At 38.7% G+C, this 16,092-nt stretch overlaps 1 protein-coding gene across 1 annotated transcript; it reads left to right on the top strand.

The window, feature by feature from the left end:
* Positions 1 to 2,618: 2,618 nt before the first annotated feature.
* MEIOB (meiosis specific with OB-fold) lies at positions 2,619 to 14,463 on the top strand. The gene is made up of 13 exons (XM_068422989.1): positions 2,619 to 2,687; positions 5,528 to 5,585; positions 6,954 to 7,085; positions 7,814 to 7,886; positions 9,280 to 9,475; positions 9,990 to 10,090; positions 11,790 to 11,842; positions 11,928 to 12,023; positions 12,397 to 12,498; positions 13,009 to 13,162; positions 13,537 to 13,720; positions 13,910 to 13,996; positions 14,335 to 14,463. The coding sequence occupies exons 1-13, from the start codon at positions 2,619 to 2,621 to the stop codon at positions 14,461 to 14,463; spliced, it is 1,434 nt and encodes a 477-aa protein (XP_068279090.1).
* The last annotated feature ends 1,629 nt before the right edge of the window (positions 14,464 to 16,092 follow it).

The raw sequence follows: 16,092 nt of genomic DNA, 5'->3' as shown, positions 1-16,092 counted from the left end.
AAAACCCAGGACTGCTGTGTGCAAATCAATACAAATAATATCTTAACCATAAATTTTAATTCATTTATAAAATACAGGCTGCAATTTTTTTTCCTTAGAGCTACCAGAAAAAAAATAAGGAACTAGGGAATGGTTTGTCCAATGATTTGTCAAATTTGCTTTGTCTTGCTAGTGTGTAGTGCATTTATAATCGTAGCAGAATAAGTCTGACTTTAGACTCCTGGGCTGATGCTTCGTCAGCTTTGTTAAGTCCAGGGATTTGGGACCCGCTGGCAATCCTGCTGAGTGCATTTGTTTAGGAAAAAATCATCCAGGGCCTGTGTGGAATAGCACTGCAAGGAAATAGAGGAATTTTGTTAGAACAGCAAGCAAAAGACACAATCGGGTGGCTCAAATTATCATCCTACCCGGGAAACTTGGTGTATGGTGGGATGAAGCTGCTGCCCCAGAGGGAGCGACGGGGCAGTAATGGTGGGAGACTCGGGGAAAGCCCCACAGATCAGAGGGCTGAAGAAGTGAAACCCAAGCCCTGAGCCCTCAGCTCTGGGCCTGATGCAGAGCTCGCTGACTGAAGCCGGCGGTGCCGTGCTCTGAGCTGACCCCCCTGGGCTGAGGGCCCTTCCTCAGGCAGGGGAAAGCCCCAGGACTCTGAATTTTTGGTGTGGTTTGTTTTTTGGGGTTTTTTCTTTTGGCAGCTGTCCTCCGAGCCCCGTGGCTGGTACCCGCTATGTGGACCCCCAGCTGCCCTCGCAGGCCCTTGAAGGAAGGCCGCGCGCAGTGAGAGGGCGCGAAGCCCTTTTCCCGCCCACTGCGCCCGCCGCCATTTTGTGTCCCTGTCCTGAGCCCTCACTCCTTCCTTTCGGGGGCTCCCTTCCCGTCCTGGCTGCTCTGTCTCCCCTCGGCGGTAGGCAGGGCTGTGGTAAGCGCTCCTGCCTGCCCAGCTCCAAGCTGATGCTGTCTCTGCCTCTGTGGGACAGCCGCCATGTGTCGCTTGGGCTCAGGGAGGGAAAGAAATGAGGACAATGATGGGCCTGTGCAAGAAAAATCTTTTTGCTGTGTAGAGCCTGGCCTGGCTTTGGGGGGGTGCGATCTCGCCTGGTGCAAGACACCGGTTTGGGATGGGGTGGTGCCGCCAAAGGCTCCATACTTTTATTTATTGCGATTTCCATCTTGTCCTTTCTCTCAGCAGAAGGTCTGATCCTGGGTGGTGCTGAGAGAAAGTCCCCTCAGCTGTCCCCGGGAGCTCAGCCCTGCCGCTGAGGGGTACGCGAGGGGTGCCCCTGCACTGCCCCTCTCGGGGCCTGCAGCTCTGTCAATCTTAAACTGCCTCTCTCATCTTCCTTTGATACAGGTGTTCCCAGTGCTGTTTTGTTTAACCTGATTCAGTTGTGGTGTGACGTACGCTGTTTAACAATATTTAACTTCTTTTGAGGCAAGAATATTAACGTGCCTTGGAGGGATAATTGAGGTGACTTTCCTACGTAAGTGAATGTGAATTCTTCCATATAATGGGACGGGAACAGGTTTGAGGCCCCCACTGTTCAGCAGTTTTTGTAAGGCAAATTTGGGATATCTTTCTGTGTGAGTTAAGACTGAAATGTTCTTTTAGAGAACTCACTTTATCTTCTCAGATAACTGCTTCCTTTTTTTAAAGTGTAGACTATTTATTTATTTTCTAGTGTGTTCAACAGATGAATAATATGGTATTATACCATACCCAATGAAATGGTTAACAATTCTCACGCAAGGTGCCAGGTGTAAAGACTGCGAAAGCCATTCAGGACTTTTGTTATAAAGTTTGAACAGACATCCTCTGAAAAATGTCAGCAGTTCTCTGCTGCTAAAGGTTATTAAGATTTGGACAACTTGATGGTTCCTTTTACAAAAAAATAGAATCTGACAACTATTTGCTAAATATCAATAATGTCTCTGAGGGTACCCAGGAAATAATAAGAGGCATTCAGATGGGCTAACAAAGCATCCATGGCCTGACTTTGGCATCAATAGAGAGGACTTGAATGTGCAGTAGCTCACAGGAGTGAGCAGTAATGCTTCGCTGGCAGCTTGAAAATAACTGATTAAAAATCTATTATTAAAAATCTAAACATTTATATTTTAACAAATTCAAAACTTTTCTACTTTTGAGGAAGGAATGAACTCACATGTTAAAGTAGTTTAATATTAAGTCCAAAACCTCAATTAAGGTGTTTGCAACCCAATGCTTTTCTTTCCTCCCATGTAAATGGCCTTTTATATATGAACTGCATCATTAAATTCAGTTGGACTTCCCACACAGGATAAGGAGGGTAAATATTTTTCAGAGGCTGCTGCTAATAGAGTAATTTAATGCTGAATAAATAAATTATAAAAATTACAGACCTTTATTTAAGAACCACAGGTAGTTATAGTACAATTCATAACTTACATCGCCAAATACAAACAATAAAGAATTATCTACTTCAGATGGCTTGAAATGTTTTTTATTGAAGACAGATGCTATTTAGGTCACAATATTTGTGTTATAAAAATAACTGGTTATTCTCACTATGAATAGTTGTAAGTGATTTGTTTGGATTTTTTAAAAATCTAAATTGGTTTTCTCAAGTTACAGATAAAGAATGGCTTATTCTAGCTCAACACAGGACTTTGTTGCACTTTCAGATCTGCATCCAAATCTTGCTCGTCCTGTAAGTCTCATAGACATAGTACTTTTGTTCTCAAATGAAATTGTATATGACTGTATTATATTACTGCAAAATTATGTAATTGACGTGTATTTAGGTACTAATAGCATTAGTATAATTGTTAGATACAAAGTACCTTACCTTCTTTGTGTATAAACCAGCAAAATGAAAATTGATGCTGCTGTTGTCCATAGTGTGTGGATACCACAACTATAGATATTGACTGGACAATTCAATGTCTGAAAGTATCAGAGGCTTCTTTGTAACGTTTTAAATGGATGCTGAATTAGCAAAGACATGTACAGAGTCAGCATTATGAACTCACAATACATCTGTAACCTACAATAGTCTTTCACTACAAGCTATGAACGTAAGGCCCAACCCTGCAGTCTGTACTTGTGTGTTCAATCCCTCTGAGCTAAATAACATGGTCCTGAATGATTCAGACAAAACTCTCGTTGAATGGTGTTTTAACTGGATAAAAATCTCACAATTACGTGTCAGATAGGAGCGTTTCTGTTTCTTTAGAGCAAAAAGTAGGTTTTGTGGTTGTCAGTTTATGAGGAGCTAAGAATTTTGCTTGTGGGAGTACAGGAGAGTAGGATGAACCAAAAAAAGCAAAATTAACGAACACCAAAGCTTTGTAGGTGGCAGATTCACACAGATGTTTGAGTGTGATATTTTTTTTCTTGTTGTCCTGATATGAGTGAGGACCGTTATCACTGGAGTAAGAGCTGAACAGGGGCGTGTGTTATAAAACTCAGTATTTTCCTCTTTTGGGTTTTAGAGGGTTGAATAAAAAATAGGAAGTCTAGGGGGGCACAGTTCTTCATTCTTTGCTCTCCAAGATGATGTTTTAATACGGGAGGGAGAAGGCTACGTTATTCTCTGTTGCAGTATTTCCCACCCTGCACTGTGTAGCCCACCAGCGATAACGGGTCTTCGGAGCGTTCAGTGCTGCTGGGAGTTGGAGCCTGGAAAATAAAAGAGAGAGGCAGCGTTTTGGGAAGGGCACAATTTAGCCCTTTTTTTTTTCCTCATTTATTTTAAATAAATGAAAGAGAAATCACAGAAAAGGGGTGAACTAGGAAAGAAAGTTTTATACACCCTCACAGTGGTATTATATATTCTTTCACACTTTTTATAAACTCCTGGTCTCCAGCAAAGCTAATTTAATCTGTCATTCACAGTCGCTCTCAAATAGAGTGATCCACTAACTCAGTTAAAATCTTTTATTTTACAGATAAAACAAATATTGATTATTGCAATTAGCAATATATAGTAAATAAAGTATTTTTATAAAAAGTAATTCACTAGTATCTCATGATAGAACTATCAATATGTGTTTAGGACTTTAAAACAGTCGAGCACACATCATTCAAAGTCATATTTTTTTACTTTCCAGTTTATTTTTTTAAAAGTGAAATAGATCAGAGCCTAAGAAACTCGCAGTGTGTTAATGCTGTGGTCTCATGATGTGGTTGAGCGGCCTTAAGCAACGCTCTGCCAAAGAAGGCACATGGCTCCCTTCCTCATTGCAGGCGTGTTCTGCTCCTCCTCTTTTGGTGCAACTCGTGCTTGTGTAGTTGCACAATAAGCTGATCAAGGAAATGATCTCTGGAAGTTTTTCTACCCTCTTTCTCACCCCCCTTCCAAAATAGTTTCCAGCCAGATCACTTCCTTGTGCCAGCTTGCTGTGCAGGCTTAGTGCTAACCCGAGAGAGGTGAATATATTTGCAGCAGGGACAGAGGAGATCTCTTTTAGAAACTGCAGATTTACATCAGCTTAATTCATCTGAAGAGTCACCCTAAATGTCAGTTCTCTTGACTGGTGGTGGGATACAGGGTATGTTGCCCTCTGACTTAATTGAAATGTTTTTGGGGGAATTTTTTAAAGAAACAAAACCAAAAATAGAAAAATAAAATCCTAATCTAAATCACTACACATTGTGGACAGATAGAAAGTATTCTGTTAGAAAGAACAAGGATATTACACTGTTGTACACATACCTCCTCTTAATGAGTTCATGTCCATCACTGCAGGATTAGACAGTTACCTTGCTCCATCTAGTGAGTCAAAGTAAATTCAATGTAAAAAAAAAAAAACCCACCACACAGCTATATATTATTAATATATGTACTATGTATATTTTTTTCTTCCTCTGTGTGTTTGCTCCTAGCAGTTTTGTTTGACAACTGAGACTGGGGTGCTTTTGTGTAATAACTGTAGGTTTAGCAAAGCAGAATAAGATTGATTTTGTTTTGAATCATCAAACAAGTTCATTGCCTAAGCTCCCGTTGTAGTCAGTTGAGAGGCAGACAGAGAGAAAGAGGCACCTGTAGAAATTTATGTTGCTTAGATGAGGATAGGATAAATGGCCCTCCCTGTGCATGTACGTGTGTGTATCTCAGTGCTGACAGCAGGGGAAACCTTGGATGTTTAAAATAAATCCCATCCAGACTTTTCATGGTGCATTTAAGGAGATCCAAGACCTGTGCAGAGAGCGTGAAACAACAATATTGCTGCCTACCTGAGGAGAGGCTGCTGCAGAGCAGCCAAAATTGTGAATGCTTTGGGTGAACTTTTGTCCTCCCCTTGTCTTTACAAACAGAAACAGATGTATTTCTTTTAATATTTTTATTAGTCGCTCTTTTTCTTAAAGTAAAATTGTATGTTTGTGTTTTAGTCTTTAGTTCATATGGCACTGTGGAATAAATAGATTAAAATGATTACCAGTCAGAAATATGTTTATCGTCATCAGTAGAGTATAAGTCCATGAAATCTAATTCATCATATACTTCTGTGTTTAATACTTGTATTTTATAATCTCTTTATTTTTTAGAACGTAATTGGTGTGGTTATTGGGAAAACAGATGTCAGAAGCTTTCCAGACAGAAAAAGTACAGTGCCTTTTAACTGTTTTTACTTCATTTTCTCATACGGTATAATTTGGCTTATATGACAGAAATAAATATTTAAATGATAAACAGACTTCTTAGTATAAAATGTATAGAATAAAAATGTGGGAAAAAAAAATTGTGTGTGTTTGAAAAGCAAGATGAAAGAGCAGCATTAGTTTGGCTAAACCTTACCAATTAGGATTTGTTTGGAAAAACTCCGTCATGGAAGTGTTTCAGGGTCTGAAGATGTACCAGTATGAACCTACTGTTATATAAATACTGCTGGAATTGATCTGGTCCCTTCATATTCGTTCTCTCTTAAAACAGAAATGTTAAGGAGATGTCTTGAGCAGTGAAACAAGTAATGTCTGGTCTGAGTAGCACCAGCTTCATCTTATTGTATACCCCTAAAGAAATAAAATGGGAATAATACGCTGTTAATACAGCATTAGTTGGAAGTTGAAATAACATATCTACAGCTTAGGGATGATACAGGCACTGTTAGAGAGCATCCCCAGTCCCAGAGAGCCAACCCAGCTCTGTGTGAAGTGCTCAGCTATCCTGTTGGTGTTGTCATCGTGCTGAGCTGCTCTGGCAGTGGATTTTTAGAAGGAAGTCATCATTTTCACCAGAAACAATTCTACATAGTCTGAAAATGGGGTTGTTCCTATTTATGCCACCATGGAACCACAGTCAGATTGTGCTTTTACTCTATGCGGATCACTACACAGTTTTCATTGATAGTTTAAAAACAACATATTGCATAATGCTGGGTGATCCATGGAAAGCTCTGTTAATTAGCTGAAAGAGAAAAGGGAGCGCAGTGTTTCTGCACCCTCTTGAGCATGAATTTTCCATAGAGCTGGAAACACTTTGCTTTATTCAGTTAAACCCCTTGGTACGATCTGGACAGTGACAGTGCCTGTGATCTGCAGCCTTGAACATCATCGTGGTGGTCTCCTACATGGGCATGGCCCTCTAGTTACAAAATTTGGGCTAGTATGGGCACTGCTTCACACGTTAGCCCTGTTTGTTTGTCCATGCTTTGAATGTAGCACATTTGTACAGTTCTTTCATTTCTCTTGCATTATATCTGTAAGTTTAGATGGTGCAGCCTGAAGTTAAGTGAGATGTGTGCGTGGATGGGGTGGTACAGCTGCAACTACGGCATGAGTTGTAGCAGTCCCCATTCATGAAGACCAGTGTGTTTATGAACAGCCTGCTGACCTCTAGTGGTACTCACAGGCTGCGGGTAGTAAATTAATGATAAAACCTAGCAAGGCTTCGAAATCATAGTTTTTATACATATATTCTAGATTGAAATCAAGCTGCACTGATGAATTGTAACAGCGCTGTTTATTTTTGCAGACATTGGGTCCGAAAGATACACCTTCAGCTTTACTATTCGGGATTCACCAACTTATTTTATAAACGTAAATTCTTGGGGCAGGGAAGAGTATATTAGATCACTTTCAGAAAGCTTTAGAGTTGGTGACTGTGGTAAGTTGGAGTTTATTCTTAACATGTTTTTGTTTGAATGTTTTGGGTTTTTTTTCCCCAGTAAATCAGTGTTGTGTGTTTGTGGTTTTGCTATATTTTTCTCTGAGGACTCAGAAAACAGTCTAATTGGAAACAAATTGTTAAGTACAAAGAGGAAAGAAATAAGATTTCAAGGATTTAAATTCAAAACCAGTAAATATGTCAACAGACTAGATACAAACCCACTGAATGCAGCCACCCAGAACTTACCTATCGTTAATCAATCTAAATTCTTACATTATATTCAGTTCTTATAAATGATGAAAAATAAACTCTGTAGTTTGGTGTTTGTTTTCATTTATTTATAGATATGACTATGATTGTTCACAAAAACACCACAAAATCTTGTATTTATTTACAGGCTGTGCTTTATCTTGTTAGGTGAATAGACTTTGCCCATTGTTGCCAGGTCAGGGTGGATAAAACTTGTGACTATGAAGAGTATACACCCAAGAATTCAGTGTCATTTTGTTTCCATTAAATGTCTTGAGGAGTCCTGTGGGACTCTGGCTATAATGTGAGCTGACTGGGCAGATATGGTGTTCAGTATGAAAACATTTAGCAGTAGTTACTGCATGTATCTTTTCCTTTGCATATCCACCTTGAAAACAACCATTTTTAAAAGCCACCTCTCTATATATGTGCCTATATTCTGTTTTCTAACATAACTTATCAATGTTTTATTCTAGTTACAATTGAAAATCCTTTAGTTCAGTCAAAGGAAGCAGAAAGGGAAGAAAAATTCAACCCTGTAACTCCTAGGTAATAAATTTACAGCATAAACTGGTAGTTCTTTCCAGCAAGATCAAAGCTAATACTTGCTTTAGCTGCCAGCTAATTGCAGCAGCATGCAATTGGTAGAAGTATTTGGGGTTAGTCGTCTCATACAGCTGTACCTTCCTCCCTGTGTGGTCAAGTAATCTCAAAAGAGAATATATTTCTCAGTATATGGTCGTTGGAGTTTTGTCATAAAGTAATAATGCTCTTTGTAACTAAACAGAGTAAACGTCATTCTTTTAGTAAAGTCTACTCAAATTATTTGAAATTGATTTGATTTTGCTGAAGCGTTTTATCAGGCATAACTGTTTTATAGGCAGTTCTCAAAATCCATTCACATGACGTGTTTATCTAGGATGTAATTTAATACACTGTAATGCTATTTGTTACTTATTTGGTAAGGCATTGTCATTCCTTTTGTATCATGCAATGTATGTATGTTGTCTTTCTGTGTATTCTCTAAAATCTGAACAATTTGAACCAGTATATGAAACTAAGACTGCAAGTTGTAATTTAGATCTGGTTTAACTTATCTTAGATATCTAAGATGTAGATGTTAGACTAATACACCTGTTCTTTAATTGGGGTTTCTTTCCTAATTGGCCATATTCTAGTATTTTTAATCATATGGCAGTCATAAGAATATTGCATATATGCACATTAAATTGGCAGGTCAGAAGTTTTATGTTCTTGCTTACTGACCATCGCTGAGCTTTGTAGGAAATACACAGTTGTAGGAGTTAGAGTCACTATTTACTTTCTGGCTAAACGGAAAGAAGTAAAAGAACAAATGTCAGGTAGAAACTTCACTGAGGAAAAGAGCTCCTCTCTAAATCTATAGATTTCATAAGCACTTGTAAAATGTATTTATCCAGAATATATTGAATATATCTTATTTCCACTGGCTGACAGTGCATTATAAATATTACTGAGGTCATTGGACTATTACTTTTGAAAGCACCTTACCCAATCTGGTCTGACTATAGTAGTGTATTATTAAGTCATGATGCCAAATCCTCTCAATTGCCTGGATTACAATAATTTACGTTAGTAAATTACAATAATTTCAGTATTTATTTTATTTTTAGTGACTGATAAGGGCTGAAAGATTTGCAAATGTGTTGTACATTGCTATCATTTCAATTCTAAATAAGGATAAAGTACACAATAGTAAGTCTTCCCTAACAGTAAAGTATGTAATTTTTAAAAAATAATTTTAGAACAAATTAATTCAAACTTTTCCATATCTTTAGGGAAAACAATAGAGGAATAAATCAGCAGTTATTTTATCCTGTGAATTCATTGAACATTTTACATTGTTAATGTATGGGTGAGTGAAATGTTGATCGATGTGATTTGTTTTGTCCATACTATCTAGTTGCTACAAACTACTGCTCAGCGAAAATCATTCCGTGGTCAAAACTTCTTCATGTTATGAAATGGACACCAAACTACTTTCTCTGTTGCATCTCCCTGTCAAGGACCCTCAGGACTATTATTCACTGGGTGATATCGTTGCAAACGGACAGAGCCTCGATGGAAGAATCCTTAATGTGCTCGCAGCTGTAATGTCAGTAAGTTAAGGAGCCACAACGGAGTGGTGTTTTTCTGCTGTACCATGGGTAACTTAATTGACTGAAGTGTGAATGTGGATTTTGGGACACGTAGTGGACAGGAATCACTGGTTTGGTTTGTTTGCTTAGGTTGGCAGTCACTTCAGCTGAGTTACAATAACCATACAAGCTACTTGAGATTTTCATAAAGAACATGAGGGGGCAAATGAAGGGAATGGAAATGTCCTACATCAGTTGTCTGATTGAAATCATGCATGTGCCAGTGGTAGATAACTTGAAAATACGTAAACTGCAGATTTTTGTAAAATAAAATGTGTCCCTTTATCTTGAAGTAAAATTACTGTTAAACTTTTAGTGGTGTACGTGGGTTTGTTTTTTTTTTTAGTGGTCTGTAGTGTTTGTTCCCCCCTTTTTAAACTCTTCTGTTTTCTAGGTTATCACTTTTATTCTCCTAAACACTTAGTAGAGGAAAAGTGACTCCTTCTCTTTTGACTCCTTCTCTTTCTTCTTAAAGGTTGGGGAGCCAAAGTATTTTATGACTTCAGACAAAAGAAAAGGTCAGAGGTGTGAAGTAAAGCTGTATGATGAAACAGAGATGTCTTTTCCAATAGTATGGTAAAATGTTTTTTTGATACACAAATTAATACAACATTAGGTAAAGAAATTAACTATAATACATCCTGTTATAATACTATCTTTTAATTTAAATGTTATTTGGGTGGCAGTGGTGATGAGGCAGCAATGTCTGTTAAACAGACACTTAAAAAAGAGATTCATTACAGTGACCTTATATGTATTGTCTAGTTTTATGACTTGCTGACAGACTGCTAGCTCATGAATGGCAAAATGAAGCTTAGTTCCAAATAGTTACATTTTCTAATGTGGAAATTTGAACTAATTCAGGAAATGGCATTTAAAAACAGTTGCGAAGGCAGTACATTTCTTCCACAAATTACAGGGAGGGGTGGGATGGGGGGGGAAGAGAAGTAGGGTCCATTTTTAAAGCCAAGCAGAATTAACAAGTGGAATGGAAATAAGTTGAAACACTTTTTAAACACTACTTTGGCCATATTTTCAAACTATATCCCATTTACAGACATGACTACATCCATGCCATTTATGGATCTAAATAGTGATTTGTTTGCACAGGAACATTTGCATTTTGCCCATAGTTCGTTCAATAAACTTGTGGCTTATCTACGTGCAAGGGCACGTGGGTATTCGTTTGCCCTGGGTTTGTCTGTTGGCTGAAATGACCTTTGCTCCCTAGATAGGAGTAGCAAGATAGCGTTGCACTCTGTGTCTGAGTTAGAAATTGTATTATCATCCAGTGTAATGTTTAACACAGCTAATGGATACACATGAACACTAATAAGCCTCTGTGGTGTGAAGTTTTCTAGCTCTTGAGCTACCATCAATGTTAATAAGCAGCAGCTGCCCCAGTAGTCTTGTTTCAGTGCTGGTAGGTACTGATACAGAGCTGTATGCTTCAGGAGTCCTCAGAAGCAGAGACTAAAGTGGTGTCACTGGGGTTACCCTCAACTGGGCCTTCTGTGCTTTCATGGAGCTGTAGGTAGGGGCAAAGAGTCAGGGAACCCTTGAGCAACAGCATTGCAGTGAAGGTATTTCAGAGGCTGTCCATGGAGAGGTGGCTGAACAGTGCTGGATGAAAAGTAAATACCTTAAATCTTTTTCCAAGGATTAAGGAAAAAAAACCCACCAGAACACAACTGTGCTTTGGCAGTATTCTTGCTATCCAAACTTATGAGGAGCTGAATGAGATTTTATTAATGGACATAACCATTATCATTTTTGAGGGATACCTCTGACCTCACTCTAGTCTCATCATCCCCAGTTACAGGGATTCTGGAGCTGGAAAGCTGGCTGAACATCTGGCCTAGTGATGTGAGCAATCAACTTGTTCCCACAGAAAAGGCTCAACTGATAAGCAGTTATTTTAACTGTGATTTGCTTTAGTTAGAAATGACTTTTGTCAAAGCTCTGAAATACACACAGTATTTTTCCAGGTATATTCTGCATTTAATCATTTTGAACAACCTGATAGCCCTTTATTTAATCCTGTTTGGCATGGGATAAAGCAGGGACTGTATTAGACTGTACATAAAGCATCCTGGCTGGCTGCAAACTAGGCAGCTGTGGATATACATGGCATTTCATTTGCATGTGCACCTAACAAAGGAGTTGTGTCCCCTGTGACCAATTTAATTCTAACTATAGTATTTAGTAGTTTAGTATTAAACAGTTTGAGTGCTATTTCAAACATGTTTTGATACATCAATTTTTTTAAATTTAGTTGGGATAATGAATCTATCCAGCTTGCACAGAGTTGGATCCCACGAGAAACAGGTATAATAGTCTGGTTTTTATATTTTACAGTAGTTCTTAATGTGATGCTTATTCTACAGTAACAGGGGTCTTTTTTTATGCACAGTAATATTTGCATCAGATGTGAGAATAAATTTTGACAAATTTAGGAACTGTATGACTGCAACTGTGATATCAAAAACCATCATCACAACTAATCCAGGTAAGAGCTGTTGAAATATTGCTTTGGTACTAGTAATCATTACAGACTAGCATGCATGAATCTGTTGGAGGTCTGATTTCTTCTGCCTGCTTGCCTCAGAAAGTTCCCTGCTTCTTTTCTGTTACAGTGACCAACGCTTTTGGCTTCCACCCTTTTCTCTTCTTTTTCTTTTTGTATTTTTTTTCCTTTTATCTGAGCAGCCTTCATATATTGCATGTAGGACTAACACTTAAAGTAAAAAAGAGAAAAACATCTCTTGGCTAATTCCAAGAGACAATGTGTTGGTCTACCAGAATAAAACGTTGTCAAATATAATTATGCTGTTATCTTTACATGGTACATATATTAATAACTTTAAAAATACATTTTCAAGAAACAGCAGAAGCAAATGTTCTCTTCAGCTTCATAAAAGAGAGTGCACATTCAGGAGCTTTGCATGATAAAATGGAGGAGCAGTCAAAGGAATCCATTAACTGTAAGCACGGATCCAAACACTTTGATTTTATTTAACTATATAGTGTAGTTTCATAGTGCAGCTGAAATTTCAAGTTCTTGCTCTGTGTGTTCATAGAAACAACACTAAGGTATAGCCTGGCTGAATACTTAGTCTGGGCTGTTGTTACTGGGGCTATCCCTTAGAATACCAGTTAAGTATCTTCAGGGATGGTGACTGCCCACTTGCAGCCTGCCTGGCATGTTCTTTCTGTCTTGAATAAGTATGAAAAATGGAGAGGGAATGTTTTTGTCAAAAACTCATTGTGGGGGATACAAAGATTAAATATTAGATATTTTCCAGATTTGACTCCCTTTTTGTTTTATTTTTTGTCCCAAATGATAAGCCTGCTTCAAAAGAAAGGTGCGTGGGGCTTTTCTCGTGCTTTAGATCAAATCCTTTCCTTTTTATTACCTTAAGGTCCTTTTTTGTTATTGCTCTTCTGTGTTGTTTCTTTCTCAGACACACTTAACATGTCTTTTAAACCTTTAGTGGAGACTATAGTTGATGTCTATACTGTGGAACAGCTGAAGGAAAAAGCTTTACAGAGTGATGGGAAACCTGAACCGGTCTATGGCATTATTTATGGCTACATTTCTACACTGGACATTGATGATAATGCATCTAAAGTAATTCGCAACAGATGGTAAGCAGCTCCCTGTTTCAAATTTGTATTAAAAAGTGCTTATCCTGCTTCCCCTGAGCCAAATTAGATAGAACAATATTTTAGTCAAGTTCCAGACAAGAAATAAAACTCCTCTGGAGGATGCCATGTGAATGCCTGTTGTGTAGACTTCCAGATGCAGCAAGGAAGAGGAGCTGACTTTATGAAGGACTTGCTTTTTCTGGTCCTAGAGGAGAGAAGGAGAAAAAGGCCATTTTGTCTCAGGCAGAGTTACGAGTTTAGAAGATGAAGAATTTTTTTAAAGAGCAAAAGTCTCTTGGGAAATCTCAGTCTCAAAAACAGTTTCAAACAAGGAGGAACTGCATCCATGCATTAATTATCTTCTTATGTTTCAGTTCAATATGCCGTTTTATAGTGAATGAAATGTCAAACACATGCACTTTCTGCAGTGACGTCTCTCCACATTCCAAGTCAACTTTTGCAAGCTTTGACATACTCGTTGATCTGACAGATCACACAGGCACTCTTTATTCTTGTTACCTGTCTGACTGCGTAGCTGAGGAAACATTAGGCTGCACAGTAAGTAGAAATGAATTAGGTTGTTCTTATTTGATCCGGGCTGTGAAGCCTGCTGAAAATTACAAATATATGTAAATGTTCTTAGAAATGTACAAAAATGTGTAAGATGCTCTTTTCATCATCATTTTGTTGTGGAGATGTTATAACTATATGCTGAAGAAGTGTTCTGTGATGTCCTGTTATTAATAGGTCCATGAGTTCCTCGCTCTAACAGAAGACCAGAAGACTGCACTGAAATGGCAACTTCTTTTGGAACGCAGCAAGATTTATTTTAAAGTTAGTATTTAACGTTAATTTAAAACAGTGGCTGCTTCGCATTCAGTAGTATATTTAGTACTGAAAAATTCCATGTCAATTCTGCTGAATTTTTAAAAATAAGGATTAGTTTTTGTACATATTCTGAATATTCCAAGTAAATAGTCTTTGTCATAGGCTCAACGTTAGGGGATGTCCCTGCAGGATCAGATATATGCAGGCCTCTTTCAGGCAAACAATGAAAGACATGAAATGCACTTAGCCAATACTGATTAAGGAGCTGATATTTCAAAAGCATGTATACATATTTCAAAGCTCTATACAGCAGTAAAAACAAAGACCCTTAATTATTTTTACAGGTTACTTTGTCACCCAGTTGGAGAACCGGACTGAAAGTCAATGTTCTTTCATGCAAACTAGCAGACCCTATAGAGGCGAGTCAGAGTTTGTTGGGAAAAGAGACTGGAAATAAGAGATTACGCTATTAGTAACAGCTAGGAAAAAGACTTTCTTCACTGTATTACTAGAGGTAGAATGTTGTTGTCATATTTTGCTAAGTATGTTCTGATGGTAAAGATGGAATATGCATTACTACTCCCTGTAAGCGGGCTTCTGTGTTGATCTTTTTCAGGTGATTGTACTTTAAAAAGTGTACTAGGGCTTCAGCTTAAGTTTGTTCTACTGAATTCAACCCCTTACAAGGGGGGGTGGAAGCTTTCTTCGCTCTGTTTAGAATATATTTGAAAAAATCAGAAATAACAAATAGTACAAGACAGATCTGTTGAGCTTCTGTGTTCTTAACTGCCTTGCTGCTTTCGTTGCTACTTTTGTGTTAGTTCAAAAAATAAAGACCCACTTTGAAATCCTGCCTGGGTTTGTGGTGCACGCTGGGGAGTCCAAACACGGAACTTTTGGCAACTGCAGAGGCTTGGAAATAGCCATGATGCTTGCTAGGCTGCTTTTCTTCAGGACAGACTAAGTCTTATTAGAACGGGGTAATCAATCACCAGAGACCTCTGACAACCAATCAATCAAGCTAAGACTATAAGCAGAGAGAAGAAAGGACGCTTCTTCACCAACATAGCTGTTCTTAGCTGAACATGAAGAACCCAGGTATGCATATTTTGCCTTTCTCCATGTGTTTTTTCCTATTTTTAATCTATTTCTGCCCTTAGCTTCCCCTGCAGCTGGTGTATTTGCTACATTGACCAGTACTCACCTTCTGAGCATATTGGGAGTTGGCCTGTTTCAAACGCTGGGAAGATACCACGGCCCTTCTCTTGCAAAGAATTTGTTAGGCTAGAATACAGTAAGGAACTCAAATTACCCCTGGTTAGTTACCTACCCATTAAAGCAACATAGCAGAGAGAAAACAACTACAGAAGCAGTAAATTTTGACAAGCAACCCACCAAGACTGCATCCCCCTACTCATGTGAGCGGGAACAAGGGAGTAAATGCACAAAACAACGTTGCCAGTGTTGGGTCACTGCATCTCCCATGTTGCAGCAATAAATGACTTCAACATTTTCCAGCTGTAACAGCTAATATTCTGAAGTGAATGTTTCCAATAATTTTAATCACAGCTCAGCAATCAATACACAGTGCTGAAGACCAAACTACCAATGACGCATTGTTGCTGTTGCCATAGATGGTAATGTTTGACAGGCACGAAGAAAAGGAAACAGCAGAGAAAGGGAATTTAACCCTTCCTCTTCCAGAATTGCTCACCCCAACTTCCCTGCTCAGCCCAGCTCTGTTCGCCTGGCTTCTCTGCTTGGCCCAGCTCACGGAGTTGCAACAAGCCCAGAGCCCAGCTTCCCTGCTGACAGAGGCAGGCTTAAACCAAGGAGCATTTTGACTTCTATGAGCTGAGGGCTGGTTCTGTTCGGATGTAATGGCTGAATGTTTGTTTCACTTGGCCTCTGTTCCTCAGCCTGCCTTTAGATGACATCTGAATTATGTCCACAGCATTTAGGCCTCACCATACATAGAACTTTTACGTGTGCTTCAAGCCATTGAGTTAAGTCAAAACACAGTGAGATGCAATGTCTGTGTGTTTGCAGGACTGGTACCCAGTGAAGGTGGTGTATGGGTACACAGTGGTGTGCTGGAGAAG

The sequence above is a fragment of the Nyctibius grandis genome, chromosome Z, assembly GCF_013368605.1.
Source record: "Nyctibius grandis isolate bNycGra1 chromosome Z, bNycGra1.pri, whole genome shotgun sequence".
NCBI classification, from domain to species: Eukaryota; Metazoa; Chordata; class Aves; order Nyctibiiformes; family Nyctibiidae; genus Nyctibius; species Nyctibius grandis.
The sequence above is the reverse complement of the archived record's forward strand: the minus strand, read 5'-3'. Positions and strand labels throughout refer to the sequence as shown.

Excerpts from the sequence above, each read along its gene's own strand:
- MEIOB (XM_068422989.1), top strand. The coding sequence starts at position 2,619 with ATGGCTTATTCTAGCTCAACACAGGACTTTGTTGCACTTTCAGATCTG. Across the intron at positions 5,586-6,953 it reads AAGCTTTCCAGACAGAAAAA|ACATTGGGTCCGAAAGATAC; the intron begins GTACAGTGCCTT and ends TTATTTTTGCAG. Across the intron at positions 10,091-11,789 it reads ATGTCTTTTCCAATAGTATG|TTGGGATAATGAATCTATCC; the intron begins GTAAAATGTTTT and ends TTTTAAATTTAG.